Source organism: Bos indicus x Bos taurus, chromosome 3, assembly GCF_003369695.1.
Source record: "Bos indicus x Bos taurus breed Angus x Brahman F1 hybrid chromosome 3, Bos_hybrid_MaternalHap_v2.0, whole genome shotgun sequence".
Taxonomy (NCBI): domain Eukaryota; kingdom Metazoa; phylum Chordata; class Mammalia; order Artiodactyla; family Bovidae; genus Bos; species Bos indicus x Bos taurus.
Genome location: NC_040078.1, coordinates 93,258,972 through 93,283,911, shown reverse-complemented (window position 1 = coordinate 93,283,911; position 24,940 = coordinate 93,258,972). Strand labels below are relative to the sequence as shown.

The 24,940-nt window shown below is 49.8% G+C and overlaps 1 protein-coding gene across 1 annotated transcript in view; it reads right to left on the bottom strand.

Annotated features, from left to right (window-relative positions):
• SLC1A7 (solute carrier family 1 member 7) overlaps nucleotides 1-24,940 on the bottom strand; it is a 52,011-nt gene that overhangs the window by 5,527 nt on the left and 21,544 nt on the right. The window contains exons 3-7 of the mRNA XM_027537220.1: nucleotides 20,748-20,963; nucleotides 8,058-8,100; nucleotides 4,641-4,863; nucleotides 1,105-1,204; nucleotides 220-453 (exon numbers count right to left, since the gene is read on the bottom strand). Coding sequence (XP_027393021.1) covers nucleotides 220-453; nucleotides 1,105-1,204; nucleotides 4,641-4,863; nucleotides 8,058-8,100; nucleotides 20,748-20,963 — 816 coding nt within the window. The remainder of the gene's footprint in view (nucleotides 1-219; nucleotides 454-1,104; nucleotides 1,205-4,640; nucleotides 4,864-8,057; nucleotides 8,101-20,747; nucleotides 20,964-24,940) is intronic.

Here is a 24,940-nt window from a genome sequence, read left to right as displayed (position 1 = left end):
TGAGCCCTGGGGATGCAGAGGAGGGCTGGCTGCCATTCGGGAAGGTAGGGGCTCATGCATTTCAAGAATAGGTCTTGTTACCACATCCTCTCCCAAGTTTGTGAAGTAGGTCACATCGACACTTTCCATGGTTCCATGGCTACAGACAAATGATGGCTGGACAGAAGAATAGCTTTCAGCCATGGTCTCCTCCCTGACACCTTCACCACCCAGGGCTACCTGGAGGAGGTGGCCAGTGCGATGAGCAGGGCCTGGAGGATGCCGCGGATGAAGACGATGGGGTTCTTTTTGGTGATGAAGAAGTAGAGCAGGGGCAGGATGAAGAGGCCATGAACGACCAGCCCGCACACCACGGTGACTGCATAGAAGCCCAGCTTCTTTCCTACGGTCGTGGGGTTGTCCATCTCCAGGATCTTGCCAGCGATGAGAAACACGATGCCAAAGGGGAAGTACCTGGGGTGGGCAGGGCAGCTGGCTCACCACCAGGCAGGCAAAGACCCTGGGAGGCCCCGGGCACTACATCACTGCCAGGCCTGTCTGCCCTGAGCCTCCCAGGACTCTTGTGAGGATAGAATGTGACTATGTACCTGGGTACCTGGCATACGGTGTCACTAATGCCCCCTTAACCAGTCCAGCCATGCACAGCCTTCACCCTTCTGCCTTCTTCTGCAGGCCCACATTTCAGCCCAGCGATGAGACAGCCTCTATGGCTGACCTTGGCAGGCCTCTGCCTTACCCTATCTCACTGTGCAGGGTTGGACTAGAAGATTCCTAAGGTCTGAACTCTGAGCCAAGGAGTGGCAGCTGGCTGTCACTTCCAGGGTCTCCTTTCTCCAAAAGCTGAGCTAATGAGGCCCCAGGAGATGGGGAAACAGCCTGAGAGGTCAGGAGGATTAGCTCTTGGTTTGCCTCCAGGGGGCCTGTCGGGGCCAGAAGTGGCAGGCCCGGGGCTGGGACTTGGCCTGGGCAGGGCTGGGGGTATCCTCCTGTGCAGCTTTCTGCTCATTCCTACGGGACCATGGGGTCCCTCCAGCTGCCCAGGACAGGGCTGGAAGGGGGTGGAGTAGGTAGGAGTCCACCCTCGACCCCCGCGACGAGGCTCACCACACAGCCACGGCCACGATCTTCATGACAGACTCGTTGAGGCACTGGCAGAAGCTGACCAGCGGGGCCCCGCTGTCACCCATGCGGCCCAGCATGATGCCTGCGGAGGGCGGGGACACGGCAGATGACACCTGGCAGAGGGAGGCAGACCTGCCTGACACCTGCATGAGCCAGCACGTGCTGGGGCTAGGCACGGACGGACCACGGGCACACACAGATCTCAGCGCCTGGCCGACAGCCCAGCAGCCTCTGCCACCCGGCGCTTCCCCCCTGCTTCCCCTCCCTTCCTGGCCTCCCCGCTGGAGAGGGCTGTGACCTCCCCACGGGGCTCCATCTCTTCCTCCTCTCTACCCAGCTGCACGTGCCACCTTCTAAAGATAAAAATGCTCCCTGCCAACACCCCCAACTGACTTTCCTGCACACAGAGACCGTAACCAACAGCCCACCCCTCTCACCCTGGCTCAGGCCCCACTTGGCCTGGCCATGCCTCTAACTCCCGCCTCTGTCTGCCCCCCGCTTTCCCTTCCTCACTCTGTTCCTGCATCCTGCCTTCTTCACATTTTTAGACTACCTCAAGCTCTTGGCTGTGGTGGGGCCTTTGTCCACTCAGTTCCTGATGCCTGAAGCCCTGGTCTGGAGGCCTGCACCTCCCCAACTCCCCCTTGGCAGACTCCCCATTTATTCTCTAACACATCTCTTTCTGATCCCCTCATATCACTTATTATAACAGTCATCCACTGTGTTGTTCTGTCTCCTCCAATAGAAAGTTAACCCATGAGGGCAACTTATCATTGAATGAATGAACAAGGGAATGAATGACAAAGCCTTTTCCAAAGCCCCTGTCACCCTCCCCTTGGGGTTCTGAGCTCATGCAGATAACCACAGTTAGGTCACTCCTGGAACAGTGACAAGCACCTGCTCTCCCACTGGTGACACAAAAATGGAGAGCATAATACACTCTGTGTCTGCCTTCATGGAGCTGACTGTTGCCGTGTCCAAGAGGTTCATCCACTGACTCAGCCAGTGAGGGGCGGGATCTGGATCCTGGCCTCTGGAACCCCAGGGAAGAGCTCTTTCCCTGCCCAGGATGGTCTGAACCCATGCGGAACAGGGAGCAGCTACCACGGGGGAGGGGAGTGGAGGGGCCCTACCGGGGTGGGCAGGAGAGGCCAGAGAGGCAGGCGACACTGGGCCCAGGTCTGTCCATCTGGCCTGTGGAAGCCTGGCTGAACTCAGAGCCAGGCTCCCCGCTGACTGTCCCTCCCCAGCTATTCCTGCTCCTCATCAAGCTCCCTGTTCCACCCCCAGGCTCTGGCTGGCTTAGAGCAACTGTACATGCGGAGGGTGGCAGTGGGCTTCCTCCCACAAGCAAGGCCAAGGCCACCTTAGCATCAGCCACATCCCAACACCAGGGAGAAAACGGGGAAGGAGGCTCAGTGAGGGGAGCAGCTGCATGGTATGCTCACTCACACTCAGGCGGGGGCACACAGAGACATCGACAAGGCAAGAGGACACACGAAAAATAGTCATTGACACGCGGACAGTGACGTGCTCAGTAAACAGTGAAACGAGTTGAAGGCTCTCAAACTTTTCTTTAGTTCTGCTAATAGATGTCCTTTTAGTATGCTCCCAGCCCTAAGAGAGTGGTGATGGCTGGGGAAAAGGAAGAAAGTCCAGGGCGGGGGACAGATTATCAGAGGTGCTGAGGATGCTTCCAAACACTGTCCTCTCATACACCAGGGTCTCTGAGGTCCTGGCCCCTCTGTGTGCCCACCTGGCCTTTTGACCAGGATGAAAAGAGCTCCATTCCCCATTGTCATTCATCTGCCCATCCACCCATCTTTCCCAGTCTACCGAGCACCTGCTCTAACCAGTCACGTGGTGGCTGTGGGGCTACACGGAGACCAAGACCTGTGTCTGCCTGCATGGGATGTACACAGCTGCCACGCAGGCATTGAACAGCCACACTAACAAGTAGGCAGTTGTATTGGGTCAAATGTTTAAGGAATAACACAGGGCATCTGACTGGGGTTAGACTTTTCCCCAGGATGGGATACTAATATTAAGCCCCCTCAAGGATGAGGAAAGTGTAGCGGAGAGCGAGGGGCAGGAGCAGCCTGGCTGAGGGAGGTGCCTTCCAGGGACCGACAGGCAGAGCGGCTGGGGAAGTGAGCCGGCCGAGAGAGGCACCCCTCTCCGAGCCAGTGGAGGCTTTACATGGGGACTCAATGACCCTGTGAGGAGGACACACAAGGACAGGGGACTCTTGGGGCAGTTTTTCCAGAAACCAGGTGAGAGATGACAATGACCTTGGCTGGGGCAGTGGGCAGAAGGAAATGCGGAGGCTGGAGAGATTTCAGAGGCAGACCTGATGGGATTTGGGTGTGAGTTGAAGCAGAAGGCAAAGTAGAAAGTAACCCCCAAGTTCCTTGCCTAAGAAACCAAGAAGATGGGAGAATTAACTTGAGAAGAAAACCCTGTGTAGGAGTTGGAAGCTGGAGAGCGCTCCACTAGGCCCAGGGCTGGGGCTGGGGGAAGGGGCTGATAGGATTTTATAGTGAGGCTCCTGGTGACCCCTGGCATGACCTAGAAGGACGAGGCGGGACTGACAAGCTAGATAGTTGTGGAGGGGTTAGGAATTCCTAGACTCCAAAAAAGAAAAGGACTTCACTGGTAGCTCAGTTGGTAAAGAATCTGCCTGCAATGCAGGAGATGTGGGTTCGATCTTTGGTTGGAAATATCCCCTGAAGAAGGAAATGCAGCCCACTCCAGCAATCTCACCTGGGAAACTCCATGGACAAAGAAGCCTGGTGGGCTACAGTCCACGGGGTGGCAAGAGTTGGACACGACTTAGTGACAAACCACTGCTACCAAAGAAGGAAGAAGGCTGTGTGCATATGTCGGTGGGGTGGTCAAGGGGGGGACGCTGCCGGCAGAGGCATATCCAGAGGTTTTGTAAGATCTGAAGTTTGCACAGTTTGGTGCCTTCTTCAAGAAAAAGAACACAAAATTTAAAAAAGGAAAAAGTATACAGGCCTTAGAAGGGACCTGTGCAAGTTAAACTTCACCAGCTTCATGATAAGTAGCCTGTGGTGGGCCTTGGGGACCCAGCAAAGGAAAAGGTATGGTCACGGGCCCCCAGAAATGGCACAGACAGGTCTGCAGAGAGAGGTGCCCACTGAGAAAGCCCTGTGGTTGAGGGTGGAAGGGAAGAATGAGGGCTTTAAACAAACAGCTGCTGGCAAAGTCAGAGGCATGGCCTTCTCAGAGAGAGGACCATCATCCCTGGAGGCAAATAGCACCCAGGGATGGGGAATTCCCAGTGAGGAACAGCAGCTCCAACTCAGGGAGGGCTAGGGACATCCCCTTGTCCCTGGGTAATGGAATAGGGACTTGAGTCACTCCCTCGGAAAAGGAAAGGAAGGAACCTCCTGGAGATGGGGAGACTCCAGGCTATTCAGGTTACTGGACAGGGGATGCAGGGAGGGGTAAACGCAAGGAGGGCCAGGCTTCCTGGGGTGGTGGGCAGCACATACCCATGGTGGCAGAGAAGATGACAATGCCCAGCACGTTCATGCCATCGCTGGTACCAGGCTCTGACTTGTAAACGACTTCTGGAGGGGGTGTCAGGTCCAGGGCGAAGTTCTGCACACGAGAGCCATTCTCCCCCTGGACTCCATAGATGAGGATCCGCCGAGAAGGGGCCTCCTCTGATGCCACTGTGGGGGACTTGACAACGGGGGTGGTCTTGGTGCGATACTGGTGGGCGACACCCCAACCAGGAATGAGTCAGGAGTAAGCGTAATATCAACAACAATAATAATAACATCTTGGAAGCACATCTGTATCCACTCATGAACTATGTGATTGACAGTAACCCTGTGACATAGGCAGGACAGGGATTATTAATATTTTACCAAAAAGCAAAACTGAGATTTGTTCATTCATCCACACACTACCCAGGCACACCTCCCTCCATCCCTCCTCCCCTCTTCCTTCTGTGCATCATCACACCTACCTGTGATAAGTCACTTCAGTCATGTCCGACTCTGTGAGACCCTGTGAACTGTAGCCCACCAGGCTCCTCTGACCATGGAATTCTCCAGGCAAGAATACTGGAGTGGGTTGCCATGCCCTTCTCCAGGGGATCTCCCCAACCCAGGGATCAAATCCGCGTCTCTTATATCTCTTGCACTGACATTCTTTACCACTAGCGCCACCTGGCTGGGACCCTCTCTAACCATCCATCCATCTCTTACACAGATAATCTGCCTGGATAATCCTCCATTCACCTGTTTGTCCTCCTTCAGCCACCCACTATCCATCTGCCTAACAGCCAGCCAGTCCTGCCTCGCACTGAAGGAAACTTGCACCTTCTGTTAGGAAAGCTTAGTTTGCCCCGAGCTTTCTTGAGATGAGACGCCAGCTGGGGAGAGCTACATCCGCTACCCCTCTTCCTCAGCCCCCAGGACATGGCCAAGTCTTTTCTTCTCATTCCTCAGGTACTATGAGCCCAAACAAGGGCTGCCATCTTCCTACCAGGTATCAATAAAGCAAAGTTTCTGGGGGTGGGTGGAGAAAAGGAACCACTCAGGAAATATACCTAAAATTTCAATGCTTCAGTTCCCTCATCTGTGAAGTGGGGTCTTCATAGTTACTCACCTCATTAGGTTAAATGAGATGATGTATGTAAAGTGCTGACAGTAGTGCCTGGCACACGGTGAGCCTTCTGTAACCATTACTGCTATTACCACTACCACCACCATCACCATCATAACCACCGTCATCATCCCAGTGTTGAACACTCTGTGCCAGGTGCTGATTCTTGAAGGATGGGTAGGAGTTTGCCAAAAGATAGAGGCATTTCAGATGGGGTACAAAGTAGAGCAATGTTCTCTTTCTCTCTCACATCTTCAGTAATTGCCCATCACTGTTGGGATAATATCCAAACTCCCTAGCCTAGCATTCAGGGCCCTTCACTACTTGGCTCATTTCATAGATGAAGACACAAGAGGTGAGGGAAGATACAGTGATTAGCTCAGGCTTTCACAGCTCCTTATTTTGGGGCCTCTCCTCCATCTCTCACCCACCTCTTGTGCGTCTCCAGGCTCAATACGGGGCCCACCACAGGGAAGCTCAGGAAATGCTTGTTGGACTGAGTCAACCAACAGACTGACATTTTAGAAGGGAAATTATTAGAAGTGCAAATAAGGATTGGTGTACAAGATTGTTGGAAACTGACCTGACTATTCATAAGCTCCAATTCTTTAGCCACTTGATGTGAAGAGCCAACTCACTGGAAAAGACCCTGATACTGGGACAGACTGAAGGCAGAAGAAGGAGGCAGCAGAGGATAAGATGGTTAGATAGCATCACTAACTCAGTGACATGAATTTGAGTGAACTCTGGGAGACAGTGGAGGACAGAGGAGCCTGGTGTGTTACAGTCCATGGGGTACAGAGTCAGACATCACTTAGTGACTGAATAACAACAACAAGGCTGTTTTGGTAAACAACCAAAAGGAGAAATAGGCAAATAAATTACAGCCTCGGCTTACATCAGGCTATGACATCATCACTAAGTGTTGTATTTTTTGCTGTTGTTCAGTTGCTCAGTCGTGTCCCACTCTTTGTGACCCCAAGGACAGCAGCACACCAGCCTTCCCTGTCCTTCACCACCTCCTGGAGTTTGCGCAAACTCATTTCCATTGAGTCAGTGATACCATCCAACCATCTTATCTTCTGTCACCTGCTTCTCCTCCTGCCTTCAATCTTTCCCAGCATCAGGGTCTTTTCCAATGAGGCGGCTCTTTGCATCAGGTGGCCAAAGTATTGAACTTCAGCTCCAGCATCAGTCCTTCCAGTGAATATTCAGGATTGATTTCCTTTAGGATTGACTGCTTTGATCTCCTTGCAGTTCAAGGGATTCTCAAAAGTCTTCTCCAACATCATAGCTTGAAAGCGTCAATTCTTTGGTACTCAGCCTTCTTTACGGTCCGACTCTCACATCCGTACATGACTTGTATTTTTAAGAAACATTAATAACCATGTAAAGTGCTCATGAAATAATGGGAGTGGGGGAAGAAAGCAAGATGCACGCTGTGTGTGTACTATGATCCTAATTTTATTTTTTAAAACATTTCAACAGAGAAAAAAAGACTAGAAGCATACCATCTACTATCACTATTGTTAGGTCCTGGAACTACAAGTATTTTTATCCTCTGCTTTGGGCTTCCCTGGTAGCTCAGCTGGTAAAGAATCTGCCTGCAACGCAGGAGACCTGGGTTCAATACCTGGGTTGTGAAGACCCCCTGGAAAAGGAAACAGCTACCCACTCCAGTATTCTGGCCTAGAGAATTCCTTGAACAGAGGAATCTGGCAGGCTACATACAGTCCATGGGGGTCACAAAGAGTTGGACACAACTGAGTGAATTTCACTTATTTATTTTAGTATTTCCCTAATATTTTACAGTGAGTGTTATTACTGTTTTTATTACAGGAAAGGGTTATTTTAAAAAGAAAGAGAAAACAGGCTTTGATGCCAGCAGGTCTGAGTTCACCTACTAGTTCTGCCATTTACTAGTGATTTAACCTTGGGCAAATCCTTTAATCCTCCGGAGTCTCAGTTTCCTCATCCAGGAGATGTTCTGGTCCTAGCCCAGGGTAGGGTTATTGTGAGGACTGAGAGAGACCCTGTGCGTGAGCATGGGCATAACCGAGGGCAGAGCCAGCACTCAGTGGGGGCTTCCTTCTCCCCTCATAACTCTTCCTCGTGAAAAGTCAGAACCCAGGGCAGGCGTACGGCCACAGGAGGCTCTAAAGAACTAGGTCTTCCCCCCACCCCCCGCCCCTCTCCTGTAGCATCCCACCCCCAGAGACAGGGAGACTAACCAGCCAAGCCAGGCCCAGGCTGGCCCTGCCTGCCCACCCTCCATCACCCAGGAACCCACTCACCTGCTTGAATGTGGCTTCCACCAGGTTGGCTGGGAACATGTTCCTGAGAAGAGAACTAGTAATTGAAGAATTCCAGGACAGGAGGGCCCTTGGGGTCACCTGAACACCTCCTTTGGCAGTGGAGGCCTTCCATGACCTGCCCCACCTGCCCCTGCAGCCTTGCCTCTTTCCATCACTCCAAGACTTTAAGCTTCAACACCAACTGCATATGGTTTCTCAAATACGCTGTGTACTTTTCCAACTCCAGGCCTTTGACTGCTGTTCCTTCTGCCTGAAATGCCCTGCCTACTTCTCTGGCTGATTCCTACACCAGTCAAGCAGAGACCAAACCTTTTGCAACTGCTCCAGGCAGACTCCTTGGCCCTTCCCCTATAGTTACCTACGCTCCAGCACGCTGCTGGTGGCACTAGTCAGGTGTCTGCCTCCCCGTTGACTGGCCTCCTTGAAGGGGGGACTTGGTCATTCATATCTTATCTGTGGCTCCCAACACAGGACCTGGCATATAAATCAGATCATTATTCTTGTTAACATAATCTTCATCTTCTAAAGCAGGAGGGGGTCTTGCCCTACCAGATGTGAAAACATACTATAAGTATGCAACTCTCAAAACAGTGAGATACTGACAACCATCAACAGAAAAATCAATGTAATGGAGCCTATACCTGGAGACAGAACCTGGGACATCTTAGTATTTCATATCCTATAGAAGTTGCTTCACAGATCGGTGAAGAAAGGAAGGACCCATTCTAGAGAACTGCATAGCTGACCAACTATTCAGAAAAAGAAACACCAGGTCTTGGAACTTCCCCGGTGGTCCAGTGGCTGGGAGTTTGCTTTCCAGTGCAAGGGGCACATCAAAGCTGCATATTGTCACCTTGTTTATTTAACTTATATGCAGAATATATTATGCAAAATGCCAGGCTGGATGAATCATAAGCTGGGATAAAGATTGCCAGGAGAAATATCAACAACCTCAGATATGCAGATGATACCACTCTAATGGCAGAAAGAGAAGAGGCACTAAAGAGACTCTTGATGAAAGTGAAAGAGGAGAGTGAAAAAGCTGGCTTAAAACTCAACATTCAAGAAACTAAGATCAAGGCATCTGGTTCCATCACTTCATGGCAAATAAATGGAAAAAACGGAAACAGTGACAGATTTTATTTTCTTGGGAAGTGATTTCAAAATCACTGTGGACAATGACTGCAGCCATGAAATTAAGACACTTGCACCCTGGAAAGAATGTTTTGACAAACATAGACAGTGTATTAAAAAGCAGAGACATCATTTTGCTGACAAAGGTCTGTCTAGTCAAAGCTGTGGTTTTTCCAGTAGTTATATATGGATGTGAAAATTGAATCATAAAGAAGGCTGAGCGCTGAAGAATTTATGCTTTTGAACTATGGTGCTAGAGAAGACTTTTGAGAGTCCCTTGGACTGCAAGGAGATCAAATCAGTCAATCTTAGAGGAAATCAACTCTGAATATTCATTGAAGGGACTGATGCTGAAGTTGAAGCTCCAATACTTCGGCCACCTGATGTGAAGAGCTGATTCATTGGAAAAGACTCTGATGCTGAGAAAGATTGAGGGCAAGAGGAGAAGGAAGTGACAGAGGATGAGATGGTTGGATGCCATCACCAACTCAATGGACATGAGTTTGAGCAAACTTTGGGAGACAGTTTGAAAGCAGGGAAGCCTGGTCTGCTGCAGTCTATGGGGTCACAAAGAGTCAGACAACCCTTAGCGACTGAACAACAGCATGGATTGCAAGTTCAGTCCCTGGTTGGGGTGCTAGGATGCCATGCATCTCACAGCCAAAAAATCAAAACATGAAACAGAAGTGATACTGTAACAAATTCAATAAAGACTTTAAAAATGGTCCCCTTAAAAAAAAAAAAAAAACTTTAAAAATAAACCCTAGATCTTTATGCTGTTGTTTTTGTTTAGTCACTAAGTCATGTTGGATTCTTTGTGACCCCATGGAGCCCACAAAGCTTCTCTGTCCAGGGGATTTTCCAGACAAGAATGCTGGAATGAGTTGCCATTTCCTTCTCCAGGGGATCTTTCCAACCCAGGATCAAATCCATGTCTCCTGCTTGGCAGGCAGATTCTTTACCACTGAGCCACTTGGGAAGCCCTAGATCTTTATGTACACTGCACCAAAATAAATCCCAGATGGCTGAAAGAAATAAATAATTTAGAAAATAAAACCATAAATATCTAGAAAAAATACAGATTAATATTTTATCAGATCTCAGGATGCGGAAGGACTTCTAAGAACAAAATGAGCAATTAAAATAAATCAGTAGATTTTACTTCATTAAAACTAAGAACTCCTAAGTGCAGCTTAGTATCCTGGATTGGATTCTGGAACAGAAAAATAGGACACTAGTGGAAAACTGGTGAAATCCAGTGAAGCAATTTAGTTAATACTGTTGTACTAATCTCATGTCTTACTTTTGACAAATGTGCTAGATGTAGGTTACTAACGTCAGGGGAAGTTGAGCAGAGCTGGGAACTCTCTGTACTCTGCAACTTTTCTATAAACCTAAAATCAGGCCAAAATCAAAAGCTAAAAAATTAAGAAGCTCTTTAAGACAGATTACAATACAAATAAAATAATAAAGCAAACAAACTGGGGAAACTATACAACAAAGTGTTACCATCTTCAATCTTTAAAAGAGTTTTTACAATTCTTGGCCTTGTTTCCACGTTCACTCTCTGTGTTTTCTCGCCAGAACATCAGCTCCCTGGAGGGTGGGATCTCTGCTTTGTTCTCTGCTATGTCCCTAGCTCCTGGAAGAGTGCCCAACGCATAACAGGCACTCAGTAAATATTTGCTACATAAATAAATGGACCACAAAAACATTAATACCTCAATAGAAAAATGATCCCCTTCATGGATCACAGACTTGTCATGGCAAAAGGGCTTGCATGACTCTATTAAGCTGTGAGCCATGCTGTGCAGGGCCACTAAGATGGATGGTCATAGTGTAGAGTTCTGACAAAACATGGTCCACTGGAGGACGGAATGGCAAACCACTCCAGTATTCCTGATGTGAGAACCCTATGAACAGTATGAAAAGGCAAAAAGATATGAAACTGGAAGATGAGCCCCTCAGGTTGGAAGTTGTCCAATATGCTACTAGGGAAGAGTGGAAGGCAATTACTAATAGCTCCAGGAAGAAAGAAGCAGCTGGGCCAAAGCGGAAACAACACTCAGTTGTGGGTATGTTTGGTGGTGAAATTAAAGTCCAGTGCTATAAAGAACAATATTGCATAGGAACCTGGGATGTTAGGTCCATGAATCAGGGTAAATTGGATGTGGTCAATCTTCCAAACAGGAGATGGAAAGAGTAAACATCGACATCTTAGGAGTCAGTGAACTAAAATGGATGGAAATGGGTGAATTTAGTTCAGGTGACCATTATATCTACTACTGCAGGCAAGAATCTGTTAGAAGAAATGGAGTAGTCCTGATAATCAACAAAAGAAGAGGCTCCAAAGCACTTTCCAAAGACAAACTTGCACACAAAGGTCATAGTCACTGTTTGATGGTCTGCTGCCCATCTTATCCACTACAGCGTTCTGAATCCTGGAGAAACCATTACATCTGAGAAGTATGCTCAGCAAATCAATGCGATGCACGGAAAACTGCAATGCCTGCAACCAGCACTTGTCAACAGAATGGGCCCAATTCTTCTCCATGGCAACGCCTGACTGCAAATCACACAACCAATGTTTCAAAAGTTGAATGAGTTGGGCTACAAAGTTTTGCCTCATCTGCCATTTTCACCTAACCTCCTGCCAACCGATTATCACTTCTTTAAGCATCTCAACAACTTTTTGCAAGGAAAATGCTTCCACAACCAGCAGGAGGCAGGAAATGCTTCCCAACAGCTCATTGAATTCTTAAGCATAGATTTTTACACTACAGGAATAAACTTATTTCTCATTGGCAAAAATATGTTGATTGTAATTGTTCCTATTTTAATTAACAAAGATGCGTTTGAGCCTAGTTATAATGGTTTAAAATTCACAGTCTGAAACCACAGTTTTTTTTGTACCAACCTAATAGAACTAATAGAACTTCTCCCTGGAGAAGGAAATGGCAACCCACTCCAGCACCCTTGCCTGGAGAATCCCAGGGACGGGGGAGCCTGGCAGGCTACAGTCCACGGGGTCGCAAAGAGTCAGACACAACTGAGTGACTTCACTTTCACTTTAATAGAACTAACACCAAAAAAAGATGTCCATTTCATTGTAGGGGTTTGGAGTGCAAAAGTAGGAAGTCAAGAAATATCTGGAATAATAGACAAGTTTGGCCTTGGAGTACAAAATGAAGCAGGGCAAAGGCTAACAGAGATTTGTCAGGAGAACATGTTGGTCAACCCTTTGGTAAACACCCTTTTCCAATAACACAAGAGATGACTCTACACATGGATATCACCAGGTGGTCAATACCAAAATCAAATTGATTATGTTCTTTGCAACTGAAGATGAAGAAGCTCTATACAGTCAGCAAAAACAAGACCTGGAGTTGACTATCACTCAGATCATGAACTCCTTATTGAAAAATTGAGGCTTAAATTGAACAAAATAGGGAAAACCACTAGGCTATTTAGATATGACCTGAATCAAATTCCTTATGATTTTACAGTAGAGCTGATGAATATATTAAAGGGATTAGATCTGGTAGACTGCCTGAAGAACTATGGACCAAGGTTCATAATATTGTACAGGAGGCAATGACCAAAACCATGCCAAAGACAAAGAAATGCGAGAAGGCAAACTGGTTGTTTGAGGAGGCCTTACAAAAAGCTGAGAAAAGACGCAAAAGGCAAGGGAGAAAGGGAAAGATTTACCCAATTGAATGCAGACTTCCAGAGAATAGCAAGGAGAGTTAAGAAAGCTTTCTTAAGTGAACAATGCAAAGAAATAGAGGAAAACAATAGAATGGGAAAGACTAGAGTTCTCTTCAAGAAAACTGGATATATCAAGGGAACATTTCATTTAAGTATGGGCACGATAAAGGGCAGAAACGGTAAGGATCTAACAGAAGCAGAAGGGAGTAAGAAAAGGTGGCAACAATACACAGAAGAACTGTACAAAAACAGTCTTAATGACCTAGATAACCACAATGGTGTGATCACTCATCTACAGCCAGATATCCTGGAATGTGAAGTCAAGTGGGCCTTAGGAAGCATTACAACGAACAAAGCTGGTGGAGGTAACGGAATTCCAACTGAGCTACTTAAAATGCTAAAAGATGATGCTGTTAATGTGCTGCCTTCAGTATGTCAACGAATTTGGAAAACTCAGCAGTGGCCAAAGAATTGGAAAAGGTCAGTTTTCATTCGAATCCCAAAGAAGGGCAATGCCAGAGGATGTTTGGTGACATGGACTCCCTCGCATGGTTCTGGCAGCAAACTATAAAGCAATTTTCAATTTACAGTGAGGGTTTCTGCCTTTATAATCTGCCTTAGGAATCTATCCTAAGTCAGAGATGCTCACAAGGATTTTTGTTCCTGTGCTAGCACTTCCCTGAACAGCCCAGAGCCTCGTGTTCATGCTACGTCCTCTACCTGGACCCTCCTTCCTGCTCACTCTTGTTCTTGGCATGTCTCTTCTTTTGCAAGACTCAGCTCAGATATCCATGGAGTTATACATGTGAACACAAGTGTGGGTTTTTTTTCTTGACTTTACACCCCAGCAGTAAGTGTTGAGAAGCAGAAACTATAATTTTTTTTCACTGCTGTTAAAATACAGGTTCAGGGTAACCTGTATTTTATGTGGCGGTTAGAAGAGGACTTACAATGAGCTGCCAAGGCAGAAAACTGGTAGAGAATGGCCATGGTTTTCCCCGCTGATTTCAGCATTGTCACAAGGGAGAGGGAAAGCAGGGTCAGGAGCTGAGATTGCAGAAGCTCACCTGAGGATTTTTTTTCAACAAGTGATAAGCAAATTTCTGCCACCAGAACAATGGCTGCCAGCAAGGGCTTTGGAAATCAAGCAGAGCCAAAGCTCACACTAGGCACGCTGGCCTGAGCACTCGTGACCAGAATGAAGGATGTCCATATTGCGCCAGTGATAACAGTTTGAAAACGTCTCCTGGGTACAGTCCCAGTAGGTTCAAGTGACTAGATGTTTCTCTAATAAAACTTAGAAGGAAAGCCACTGTTGCCTGAGCAGAAACCAAGAGCATTCAAAAGGCCACATGTAAGAAAGCGAATGGAACTTATACCTCATGCGTTCATCTCTTTACAACATCCTTAATAATGGAAATAATTTAAAATATGTGCTGTGGCAGGGATGACTAGCTGTCTACCCAGTCTCCATTCTTTCTTCTCACTAACAGAAACTGAAGGCTGTTACAGGGACCAAGAGGGCCCTGACAATAAGCCCTGTTTCCCAGCCTCTTTCCAGAGGGGTGGTCAGTGCAATGTAAGTGGGAGTGATGGGGTGGCGTTTCCTGGAAAAAGTTTGCAAAGATGCTTATGCAGCCAGGACCCTTTGGTCCTTTCCTCCAGCTCATTTCTTTCTGCCCAGAACATGGACATAACAGGTGGAGCTTCAGCAGCCTCACTGCACCATGAGACACTGATGAGAAAAGCCAAATGCTAAATAAACACGCCAAAGCACAAAGGTAGAGGGAGCATGGGCTCCTGGTGATCCTTGCTACCTCTGATCTGCTTATTGGAGAGAAAATACATGTCTTTACATTAGTTAAGCCTCTGCTGCTTCAGGTTTCTCTTAACTAGCAGCCAAAAGCATTTCCTGATGCGTGTGGCTGTATTATTGTCCACAAGCTTATCCTCAGATTTTTTTTTAGTGTGTTTAAAAACATTTGGCGGGAGTAAGCTGGGTCTTCATATGGTGCATGGGCTTCTCATTGCTGTAGCTTATCTTGTTGCAGAGCACAGGCTCTAGGAGCACAGGCTTCAGCAGTTGTGACCCAGACTCAGTTGTTGTGGTGCATGGGCTTGGTTGCCCCTTGGTATGTAGGGTCCTCCCTGACCAGGGATCAAGCCCGTGTCCCCTAGACCACCAGGGAAGTCCTAGCCTCAGGTTTTCATAAAGAATTATACTTTTGATTATTAAATGAAAATACATACATTTTCTTTTGGCTTTGAAGACCCATCACAAGCCTTCCTTTTTTCCCCAGGAGACCTGGGTAGACATAAAATTCAGACATAATGTGCCTGGGAGATATTAGTAGGCCAAGACCATACACTCTGCCCCAGGCCTCCCTGCATGTCTCTTGGGATGAGGCCACGGTCCACCTCACTTAGTATTCCCACGTCCCCAGCCCAAGCTCCAAAGGTGGGAATTATTCCTTTCCAAGCACAGCTCCCAAGAGCTTCATCCAATCCCTGAAGGGGTGACTGGGGGCTATAAATAGAGCCAAGCTGACTTAATCTCTCTGGTGTATTTGAAAGATTAGAAAACAAAGAAGGGGCCCAGCTCTGATTGGTGTTTTGCTTGGGTTTGTCCCAGGAGGCTGCCCTGTGAGCAGACATCAATTTTCTGGAGCCCCTACTTGGAGTTCTAGGAAATGAACTCATGTCTTGGAGACTCATCCAGGGACATGGTCTATTGTGTTCCTCTGGAAGCATCTCAGAGAGACATAACGTATATCTTCCCACCCTGAAGGATGCTGTGAGCCTTATTTTCCTGTTCAGTTGAAGCCCTCATCTTTCTGACTTTGCCTTAGTCATGTCTGCCTCCATTTCCCAGTTCCCTCTTCTGGTCACCCGTACTCTTGTTCTGTTACAGCACTTGGTGGGCATCTGCTCTGGGCCAGAGCAAGGCTGAGACAGCTGCTTTAACTTCCCTGCTGGTGTCTTCATTTTCTGCACAGCCTCTTAGCATCTCAGAGCTAGCAAAGGATGCCGAGAATGGCTATCCAGGGTGCTCTTCCGATCTGTCTGTCCTAAGATGATTGACGGCTGGAATCAGGGACCTTTATTCTCCTGCCTTCCCCACCGCACCCCTCCCCCTGCCCTCCCTCCCCACCACCTCTCAGTCCAACTCTGCCCAGAGAAGTTACTTAATAAAAATGGGCTGAATGGGACCGAAGTGACTACACCTCTTCCCAGGGCATCCCCATGCCTCCAGGCACATCCTGCCCACTCAACGCTACCCTGCTCTGATCCATCCTTCCCAAACCCACTGGCCTTCCCCTTCTCAAGTAGAGCAGCCACCCCCTCAGCCTGGAATCAAGGTCTGCAAGGTTGAGCTCTACACCGTCCTGCCAGCCTCGTCTCCCAGAACCTGCCTCAAGAACTTTCTGCCTGTGCCCAGAAGCCTCCTCACTGGCCTCTGGGCCTTTGTGTTTCAGAACCACAGAGCTAGAAGGGATCGTGAAACCCACTGGGGAAAGAGGCCCGGGGAGGGGGCTGGCCCCCAGGAGCCACACAGCAATCCCACAGAGCTAAGATGAGGGTCCCTGCAGGAAGCACGTGACCTTCCCTTGCAGCCCCACTCTCTGACTGAGACATGATGACAGCGATGTCCAACCACCCAGCTTTGCAAAAAACTTGCTCAGGGTTGAAAGCAACTGGGGGAAAAACCTCAAACCAAAAGTATCAATTTTCACCACGTGAAAAGCAGCTGAGAGCAGGGACTCCTGGAACATTTGACTCTGACATGTGTGTCCAATCCAGGGCCCTGAGCCCCTGAGCAGGGGAGGCCGTTGGGGAGGGCGGGGGCTCCCCATGCGCCAAGACTCCTTCTACCACAGGGAAAGGCTGTTTCGAATCATAGGCTCCAAGAAATGATGACTCATAGTCACCAAATCTTAGAAATAGTGGATCTTAGACATGAAACTTCTCGAAATTCCTCTGCCCTTGACTTCCAGGACATCAGCTTTCCTGGTTTTCCTCCTGCTCCAGCAGCTCTGCACAGTCCTCCAGGGTGGCTGTGGGCAAAGACTCACCCAGGCCTCGACACCTCGTGCTTGGCCATTTTCTCCGTGTCAGGGCCTCAAACCCGGCCCCAGTGCAACAGATGTCCCCGCCTCCCGCGTATGCAACCAGCAAGCACTCAGCGCCTCCACTGTGTGGGTCTGCTCTAGGCTCCAGGATACAGCAGGATGGTTTTTAAACAACTGGCCCTCCCAGAGCGTACTTTATTCCAGTGAGACAGAAATACACAGATAGGGTAATGTCAGGCACTAAGACAGGCTATGAAGAGAGAGGGGCTGGTAGGGCCCTCTGCAGAGGTGTAAATGGAGCAAGGGAAGGACTATCTTGACAGAGGCAGCAAGGAGGACAAGGTGCTGAGATAGGATCCTAAGGACATTTGGAGGACTGTATGGAGGCCAGCAGGCTGGAGCCAGGAGAGAGTTGGGGTGAAGGTCAGAGGCCCAACCTGTATGTGGTAGGGTGGATCATGATGGGCCCACAGGCCACAGTGAACACTGCGGATTTTGTCAACCTATGACAGGTTGTGAGCAGCTTTTTAAAGGATCCATCTGGCTGTTGTGCTGAGAACAGACTGTAGGGAAGCAGAGAGAAAGCAGTGACTGTACTGGACCCTCAAGCGAGAGGTGATGGTGGTCTGTGTGATGGTGGAAATGGCAGAGGGACAGGAGGCATAAGGTTTAAGATATTACAGAGCTGACAGAATTTGCTGAAAGATTGGATGCAGGATATGAGAGAAAAAGAGACACCAGACTAAGATGGGAGGACTGAGGAAAGGACAGATTATGGGGAAAATCAAGTGTTGAGCTTTGGATGTGCTCATTTTGAGATGCCTTTAGACAAGTGCATGGAAGAATCTGGAGTGCAGTTGAGAGGTTTCTGCTGGAAAAAAAATTTGGCGGTGTCACTGTACAGAAAGCGTACACCAACGTACTGACGGAATCGCCAGGCAAGTAAAAGTAGCCACAGCAGACTCTGCCTGGATCTCTCTAACTCTTGACCCTGTGGGTGAGAACCACACAGCAGGAACAAACTCCAGGTACTTTTGTGATCCTTACTTCATCACATATCTCAAAGGATTAACAGAACCTGGAGAATGGAGAAGACGGAGGGAGTGGTCACTTGATTGTACTAATGGCCCTTATCCACTGATGCCTTGTCACGCCTGGATACTGAGGTGGCTGAGTGGTAAAGAATCTGCCTGTCGGTGCAAGATGATGCAGGAAACATGGGTTTGATCCCTGAATTGGGAAGATCCCCTGGAGTAGGAAATGGCAACCCACTCCAGTATTCTTGCTGGAAAATTCCATAGACAGAGGAGCCTGGAGGGAGGGCTACAGTCCATGGGGAGACAAAGAGTCAGACAGGGCACAACGACTTTTTTGCCTTGACATTGCTATCTCTTCCCACCCTAAGTCTGAGCATGGCCACATGACTCGTCTTGGCTGATAGAATGTTAGTGGACTCAGCAAAAGTAGAGACTTACAAAAACACTGGCATGTTTCTGTTTCCCTCTCTTGTTCCTCTACCTTCCTCATAAGAACATGCCCAGACTAGTTCTCCCTTGGAACCCCATCGCCACCATGAAATAAATCCAGGCTGGCCTGTAGGAAGATGAGGGAACATGAGGAGCACAGCTAGATCTAAGCCAAGATCATCCATAGCAGCTCTTCCCCAGTGGAGCGGCCAGCTGCCTGCAGACACATGGGCCGGCTCAGCTGAGCCCCGTCCAAGTCCGCGGGAACTTCCATCTGACCTGCAGCCATGTGGTTGTTGTTTTAAGGCAGTAGGTCTTTGGATGGTTTCTCACACGGCAACAGCTAACTGATACAGAGGGCAAGGGTTACTCGAGAGAAAAAGAAAGGGAGACAGAGGGGTTGTGTGCTGGGCATCTACCCCCATCGGGGACAAGAGGACTGCTTCTCCTTCACTTTAAGTCAAGAGAACTACTCAAAGACCTTGGCTGTGTCCTCTAAGATCTGTGGTATAGGACCTGGTGCCTGACTCATGTCCAAAGGACCTGGGAAAGGCTGAACATCCACAAAGGGTGTGTGTGTGTATGTGTGTGTGTGTGTGTGTGTGTGTGTGTGTGTTCCACAGGCCAATGTGAACTTTGTGGAAGGGACTCTGCCTAAGAGGATCAGTGGAGTGAGTGGTGGTGAGGTGTCCCCAGACACCAGAGGTCAGGGCTGAGGAGGGCATCCTGAGCAGCCAAATGGTGCAGGGAGTGTCTGAGTCAAGGGGATAACAGGTGAGAGATGCCAGTGATAGAGGGGCACCAAAGAGCTCACAAAGGCTCCCCTGAAGAAATACAATCAGGGAGCACCTACCCCAGCGCACTCCACTTCCAGTGAAGGAGGACTTTGCTAGCCATCCCTCTCCCTCTCTGCTGTGCAGTCCCAGAGCTAGCAACAGGGAAGTAGATGGAGCAAGAAAGAAGGAAAAACCTGCTATGACTTTCTTCCACACTCCAATTTCCACGTCTGAATCAGCAAAAGGCTAGGACAGGATCTGTTTTAAATGGAATGAGTTTGGAGTTTTACTGTTAGGTTGGACTGGATTTCTTACTAGGTTTTTTTTTTTTGGTTGTGTAGTGTGTCACATGGGATCTTATTTTCCCAACCAGGACTGGAAACTCTGCCCCCTGCATTGGCAGTCGGGAGTCTTAACCACTGGACCTCCAGGCAAGTTCTGGACTGGTTTTCTTATATCTGAAATTGGCAAGAAAATGAGAGGGACCAGAAGAAGCCCACAGAGCAAGTTTAATGGGACACCCTGTTGAGCCCAATAAACTGTTTCCAATGTGGTGCTTCCCCGGGCTCGGTCCTAGCCCTGTTGTTCGTACCCACACTGTCCTGGGAGACCCCTTTGCCATCAGGGTCTTTTTAAGGCCTCTATCTGCTGTTCTCCCAATGTCCATCTCTGGCTCAGACTCCCCACAGGATTCAGATCCAGCAGCCAACCACCAGGAGATCCACACCTGCTCCACTCTGTCCTCTGGCCTGGTGACCACGCTGCTGTCCACTCAGGTGCCCAGGCCAGACACCTTCATGCCCTTAAAATCAGCAGCCCCACCCCCTCCACTTCTCCCCCCATCTCACCATCTCCTGCTGATTTTACCTCCTGCGTGGCCTTCAGTCTTCCTTCTTCCCCCAGGCCCGTGGCTACCACCCTGGCCCCGTCCCTTCCTCTGCCTTCCTCTCTGGCCGTGAGCCCCCAATCCTATCCACCAGCACTCTGGAGGGCAGAGTAAGCCTTCTGAATTGGATCATGGCACTCCTATGTCTAAAACCCATTTCCTGTGGCCTTTAGGATAAAATGCGATTTTTGGTCTGGTTCCCAATGCTTTTCATGGTCTGGCCCCAACCGACTCCTCCAATAATGACTGTCCACTTCCCCCTTTACACCTCAGGACCCGGAATGGCCCATGACTTCTCCCTACAACACTATGCCCAGCTCAGGACTTTTGTGCAGCTGTTGCCTTCCTGAGAAATGTCCTTACTGCATCCCCTTTGCCCACCTGCTCATCCCGTCCTGATGGGGATGGACAGTTCAGTGTGAGCCTGCAGGGAGCATGGGGTGGAGGGGGCAGAGTGTAGCCTCTGTGGCTGACCCTTTGTGATCATGAGTGATCAATAGAAGACCCTGAGCACCCGTCCCCACCCCCTCTCCCACTCCTTGGGCGACAGGCAGGGCTGGGTCTGTGGAGTCAGCAGCCCCATCGGGTGTGGCATTCCCAAGCAGGGTGCTGGCCGCGGGGGTTACCGAATGAGGTCCAGCAGGGGGTCGGCTGAGCTCATGATGGGCTTCCCGCTCTGCTCAGTCGTCTCCTTCTGGGCTGCGCCACCCGGATGGATGATGGAGACCATGATGATGCCCACGATGACCGCCACGAAGGTGGTCCACAGGTAGTATGCCACGGTGAGGATGCCCAGGCGGCTGGAGGTCTTGGCATCCAGGGAGGCGAGGCCGGACATCAAGCTGGGAGAGCGGTGGGTGTCAGCGTCTGTGGGTGGGCAGGCCAAGCACTCAGGCGCACCCACTCTCACCCCCTCCTTGCTCTGCCCCGCACCCTCGCAGAGCTCCTGGGAATGAGCCGGCATGGGGATCCTCCCACCCCTAATCCCCTGGCTCCATCGAGCCTCCCTCTGCTCTTTCCCCTTGCCCAGTGTCATCAGCCAAGCCCATTCACGCTTCTAGACTTTCCCACATGCTCTTTCTTTTGTTTTCTGTGCTCTTAGCAGCTCCCTTCAGTTGCCCAACTCCTACCCAGAAGATGAGACCAGGCTCAGTGCCACCTCTCCCCGAGTTAGGACCCCGTTGGGGAGAGTCCCCACAACCCCTGGGCTCCTCTCTCATGACCCTGGTTGTCACTGTCTGTCTCTCTCATCAGATTGAGGACATGTGAGCAGAGGGGCAGGTCTGACTTCTCTGTGTTTCCTTCGTGCCCAGCATGAATTTTCGGTGCTGCCCCAGGCAGGTGGTTAGTGCAGGCTTTTGAATGAACTCATGACTGAGGCTGAATGAGGGAGTGAGTTAGAGCCATGGGCTGGGAGTTGGTGATCTGGCTCTGTGACCCAGGCGTCCATCTTTGGACGTCAGGAGCTGCATCTATAAAATGGAGCACGGTTAGATTTTCCCTGAGAGGTGCCACCCTGTGGCCGGCTTGGGTTAGCGCCCTGGCCCAGATTCTCCATGTGGGATGTTGTGAGAAGGGTCTTGTGGGTCTCATTCCTCTTGGCTCCTCCCCACCTCTGCCTGCCACCCACCAGAGCAGGTCAATCCTGGAGCTATTCTTCTCATGGCTGTTGGGGCGGAGGAGGGGGGCGAGGGGAGGTTGGGGGTGTGGGTGAGGGGGTTGAGGGTGTGGGGGGAGCAGGTGAGGTCAGTTAAGGAGATGCTTGCACTTTGCTTTGCTGCCAAAAGGATTTTTCCCCAAAGCCCTTTCATTCTTTCAGATAAAGGAAGTATTTGTCTGTTTTTAATCATGTAAACAAGAGCAGATAATCCCTTCCCATCCACCTCCTCTTATCATTAGACTGCAGGAGGCATGTAGCACAGAAAGCCTCTCCCCCACTGCAGGCTGTAACCGCTGCCTGTGAGCACCCTGCTCTTCGCTGTAGCAAAGGCCCGCTCCTCTTTTAATACACAGTTTAAAGGTCTCCTCCTCAGGGAAGCCTTCCCTGACCATCAGACAGGGGTAAGACCCCTTTGCCGGGATCCCACTATCCCTGTGCTGTCCCAGTCCCACCTCACTAAACTGTCGACTATTTACTGAAAGCGCCTCCAGGGCTGAGCCTGGGTCCGATTCAATGCTGGGCCTGTGGAGCCAGAACCCACACTCCAGAACTGCTAGAGTGTAGTCTGCTGAGTAAAGGAGTGAATGAATGAATGAGTCAATATTTACAATCTCCATTCATGTCTGTCTGCCAAGATACCATATGTTAGTGATGGGCTTAGGGTGGGTCTTAAATGTAAATCCTGAAGGGCTGGTAATGAGATTGAATGGAGAAATGAGGGGCTGCCCTGCAACATTATCCATGAGAGAGATTATCCGCAGACGAGGGCCAGCACATCAGCCCAGGGCCAAATGGGCCTCTGATCGTAACAGACTCCCCCAGAGCCAAGTCCAACTGCTGCAGGCCATAGGGAAGCCCTGGCCCTGAGCCAGGACACTAGTGGCTGGCTGGACCAGAACTCAGTCCCTAGCTCCAGGCCTGTCCTCTTTCACCCATGTAGTTATTTAGTCCTTTAGTGTATGTCCTCGGAGAAGGGCAATGGCAACCCACTCCAGTACTCTTGCCTGGAAGATCCCATGGACGGAGGAGCCTGGTAGGCTTCAATCCATGGGGTTGCTAAGAGTTGGACACGGCTGAGTGACTTCACTTTCACTTTTCACTTTCATGCATTGGAAAAGGCAATGGCAACCCACTCCAGTGTTCTTGCCTGGAGATTCCCAGGGACGGGGAGCCTGGTGGGCTGCCATCTCTGGGGTCGCACAGAGTCGGACACGACTGAAGCGACTTAGCAGCAGCAGCAGCAGGTTCTTGCTCTTACAAATACTATTCCCTATACACTTTGTTTACTTTCATGTTCTCAGACCTAAGGAATGTTTAGCTTTCCCTTTTCAGACTTCCAGCAAATCCTACTAGATCTGTTGTTAAACCCTGCCCTCCTCTGTGTTCTTCTTGGGCTGGCGCTCAAGGCCACTCCCACGCCTGAGCTTAGTCCATCTCTTCTGCCCCGCATGTCACCCAACCGAAAATATGACCTGAGCTCTGACCACATTAAGCACCACAGTGTCCCCACACTTTCCAGCCTCTCGACCTCCCTGTTGGCTTCTGGTGTCCCACTGCCTGACACCTCTGCCCCCATCTCCAAATCTTCATCTTTCAGTGCCCTCTCCTCCAGGTAGCTCTTCCTTATTTCTCCTAGCTGGAAGTGATCCCTCCCTCCTCCAAATGAAGACAGCATGTCCTTGTCCCCTCCCTTGTGGTACTGATGCAAGCATCATGTCCTTGAGTCCACTTCTGTCTCAAGTGTCCAGGTCTGTCTTGTTCCCCACCCCCCTGCCAGAGTGGGAGCTGCTTGAGGGACTGATTCTGATTTCTGTCTGTGGGCACAGGGCATGGCAGAGAGTGGACATGCACTGCTGCTGCTGCTGCTGCTAAGTCGCTTCAGTTGTGTCCGACTCTGTGCGACCCCATAGACGGCAGCCCACCAGGCTTCCCCATCCCTGGGATTCTCCAGACAAGAACACTGGAGTGGGTTGCCTTTTCCTTCTCCCATGCATGAAAGTGAAAATGAAAGTGAAGTCGCTCAGTCGTGTCTGACTCTTAGTGACCCCATGGACTGCAGCCTACCAGGCTCCTCCGTCCATGGGATCTTCCAGGCAAGAGTACTGGAGTGGGGTGCCATTGCCTTCTCCAAGAGCAAAAACATGGAGCCATCTTAAATCACTGAGGCAGATTAGATTAAAAGTTACAACCTATCCATGCAATAGGGTTCTATGAAGCCATTGGAAGTGATGGTTTCATTGGAAACATGTTCCTATTTAATGTCAAGTGGGGAAAACAAAGTATGAGATACTTTACCTTTCTACAGGGTGCCCTGGAGCTTCTGTGGTCCAGATAAACATAGATGTGCTTGAGGGATTGTGCAGGAGAGGGGTGTAGGTGAAAATCAGATCCCAGAAAGAATCAAGGGTCCCTCAGTAGGTCACACCGAGGAAGAAGAAGTCTCACTCGGGGTTAGTGCCCTCTCAGGAACAGACCAGATGTGGTAAGAAAGAGAGTGCCAGTTCTAGATACAGCCAGAGGGGGGGACCCCTGACACGGGGGCTCTGGAGAGGAGAGAGCTAATGGATAAAATGGGAAGAATTCCTTCACCCGGGACCCAAGTGATTCCGCTCTGGAGTCGCTCTCCCAGCGCCTAGCATGGAAAAGCTTTCCCTACTGGCTGAAGAGAGGTGGGAGCAGCTGTGAACTGCTGACAATATGACAGAGCAGACCCTCGCCTCCCCTCCCCAGGCTGACAGTGAATCAGAGCAGACCCTCGCCTCTCCTCCCCAGGCTGGTGCCAGCAGTACTGGGGTGACCACAAGTGACGGCAGAGGCCAAGGAGAACAGGAGCTGAGTGCGGGAGGCCTGGATTTCACACCAGACAGCGGCCACTCCTGGGACTCACAGTCACAGGAAAGGAAGTTCAAGGTCCTGCCGTTCAGCTGGAGGGGGCTCCTTGAGGTGTAGACTTTGAGGCCAAGCCATTAAAGTGGCCTTTCTGAGAACCTACAGGCTGGGGTGGGGTGGTCTTCACAGAGTGTTAGGTCACATGGTCATGCATAGGGAAAAAAAGGAGAAAATTTACCAGTAGCTGTCTTTGGGTGGTGGGATTATGGGCAATTTCTGTTCTGTTTTTATTGTTTTTCCACATTTTCTATTATTTCTAGAATGAGCATG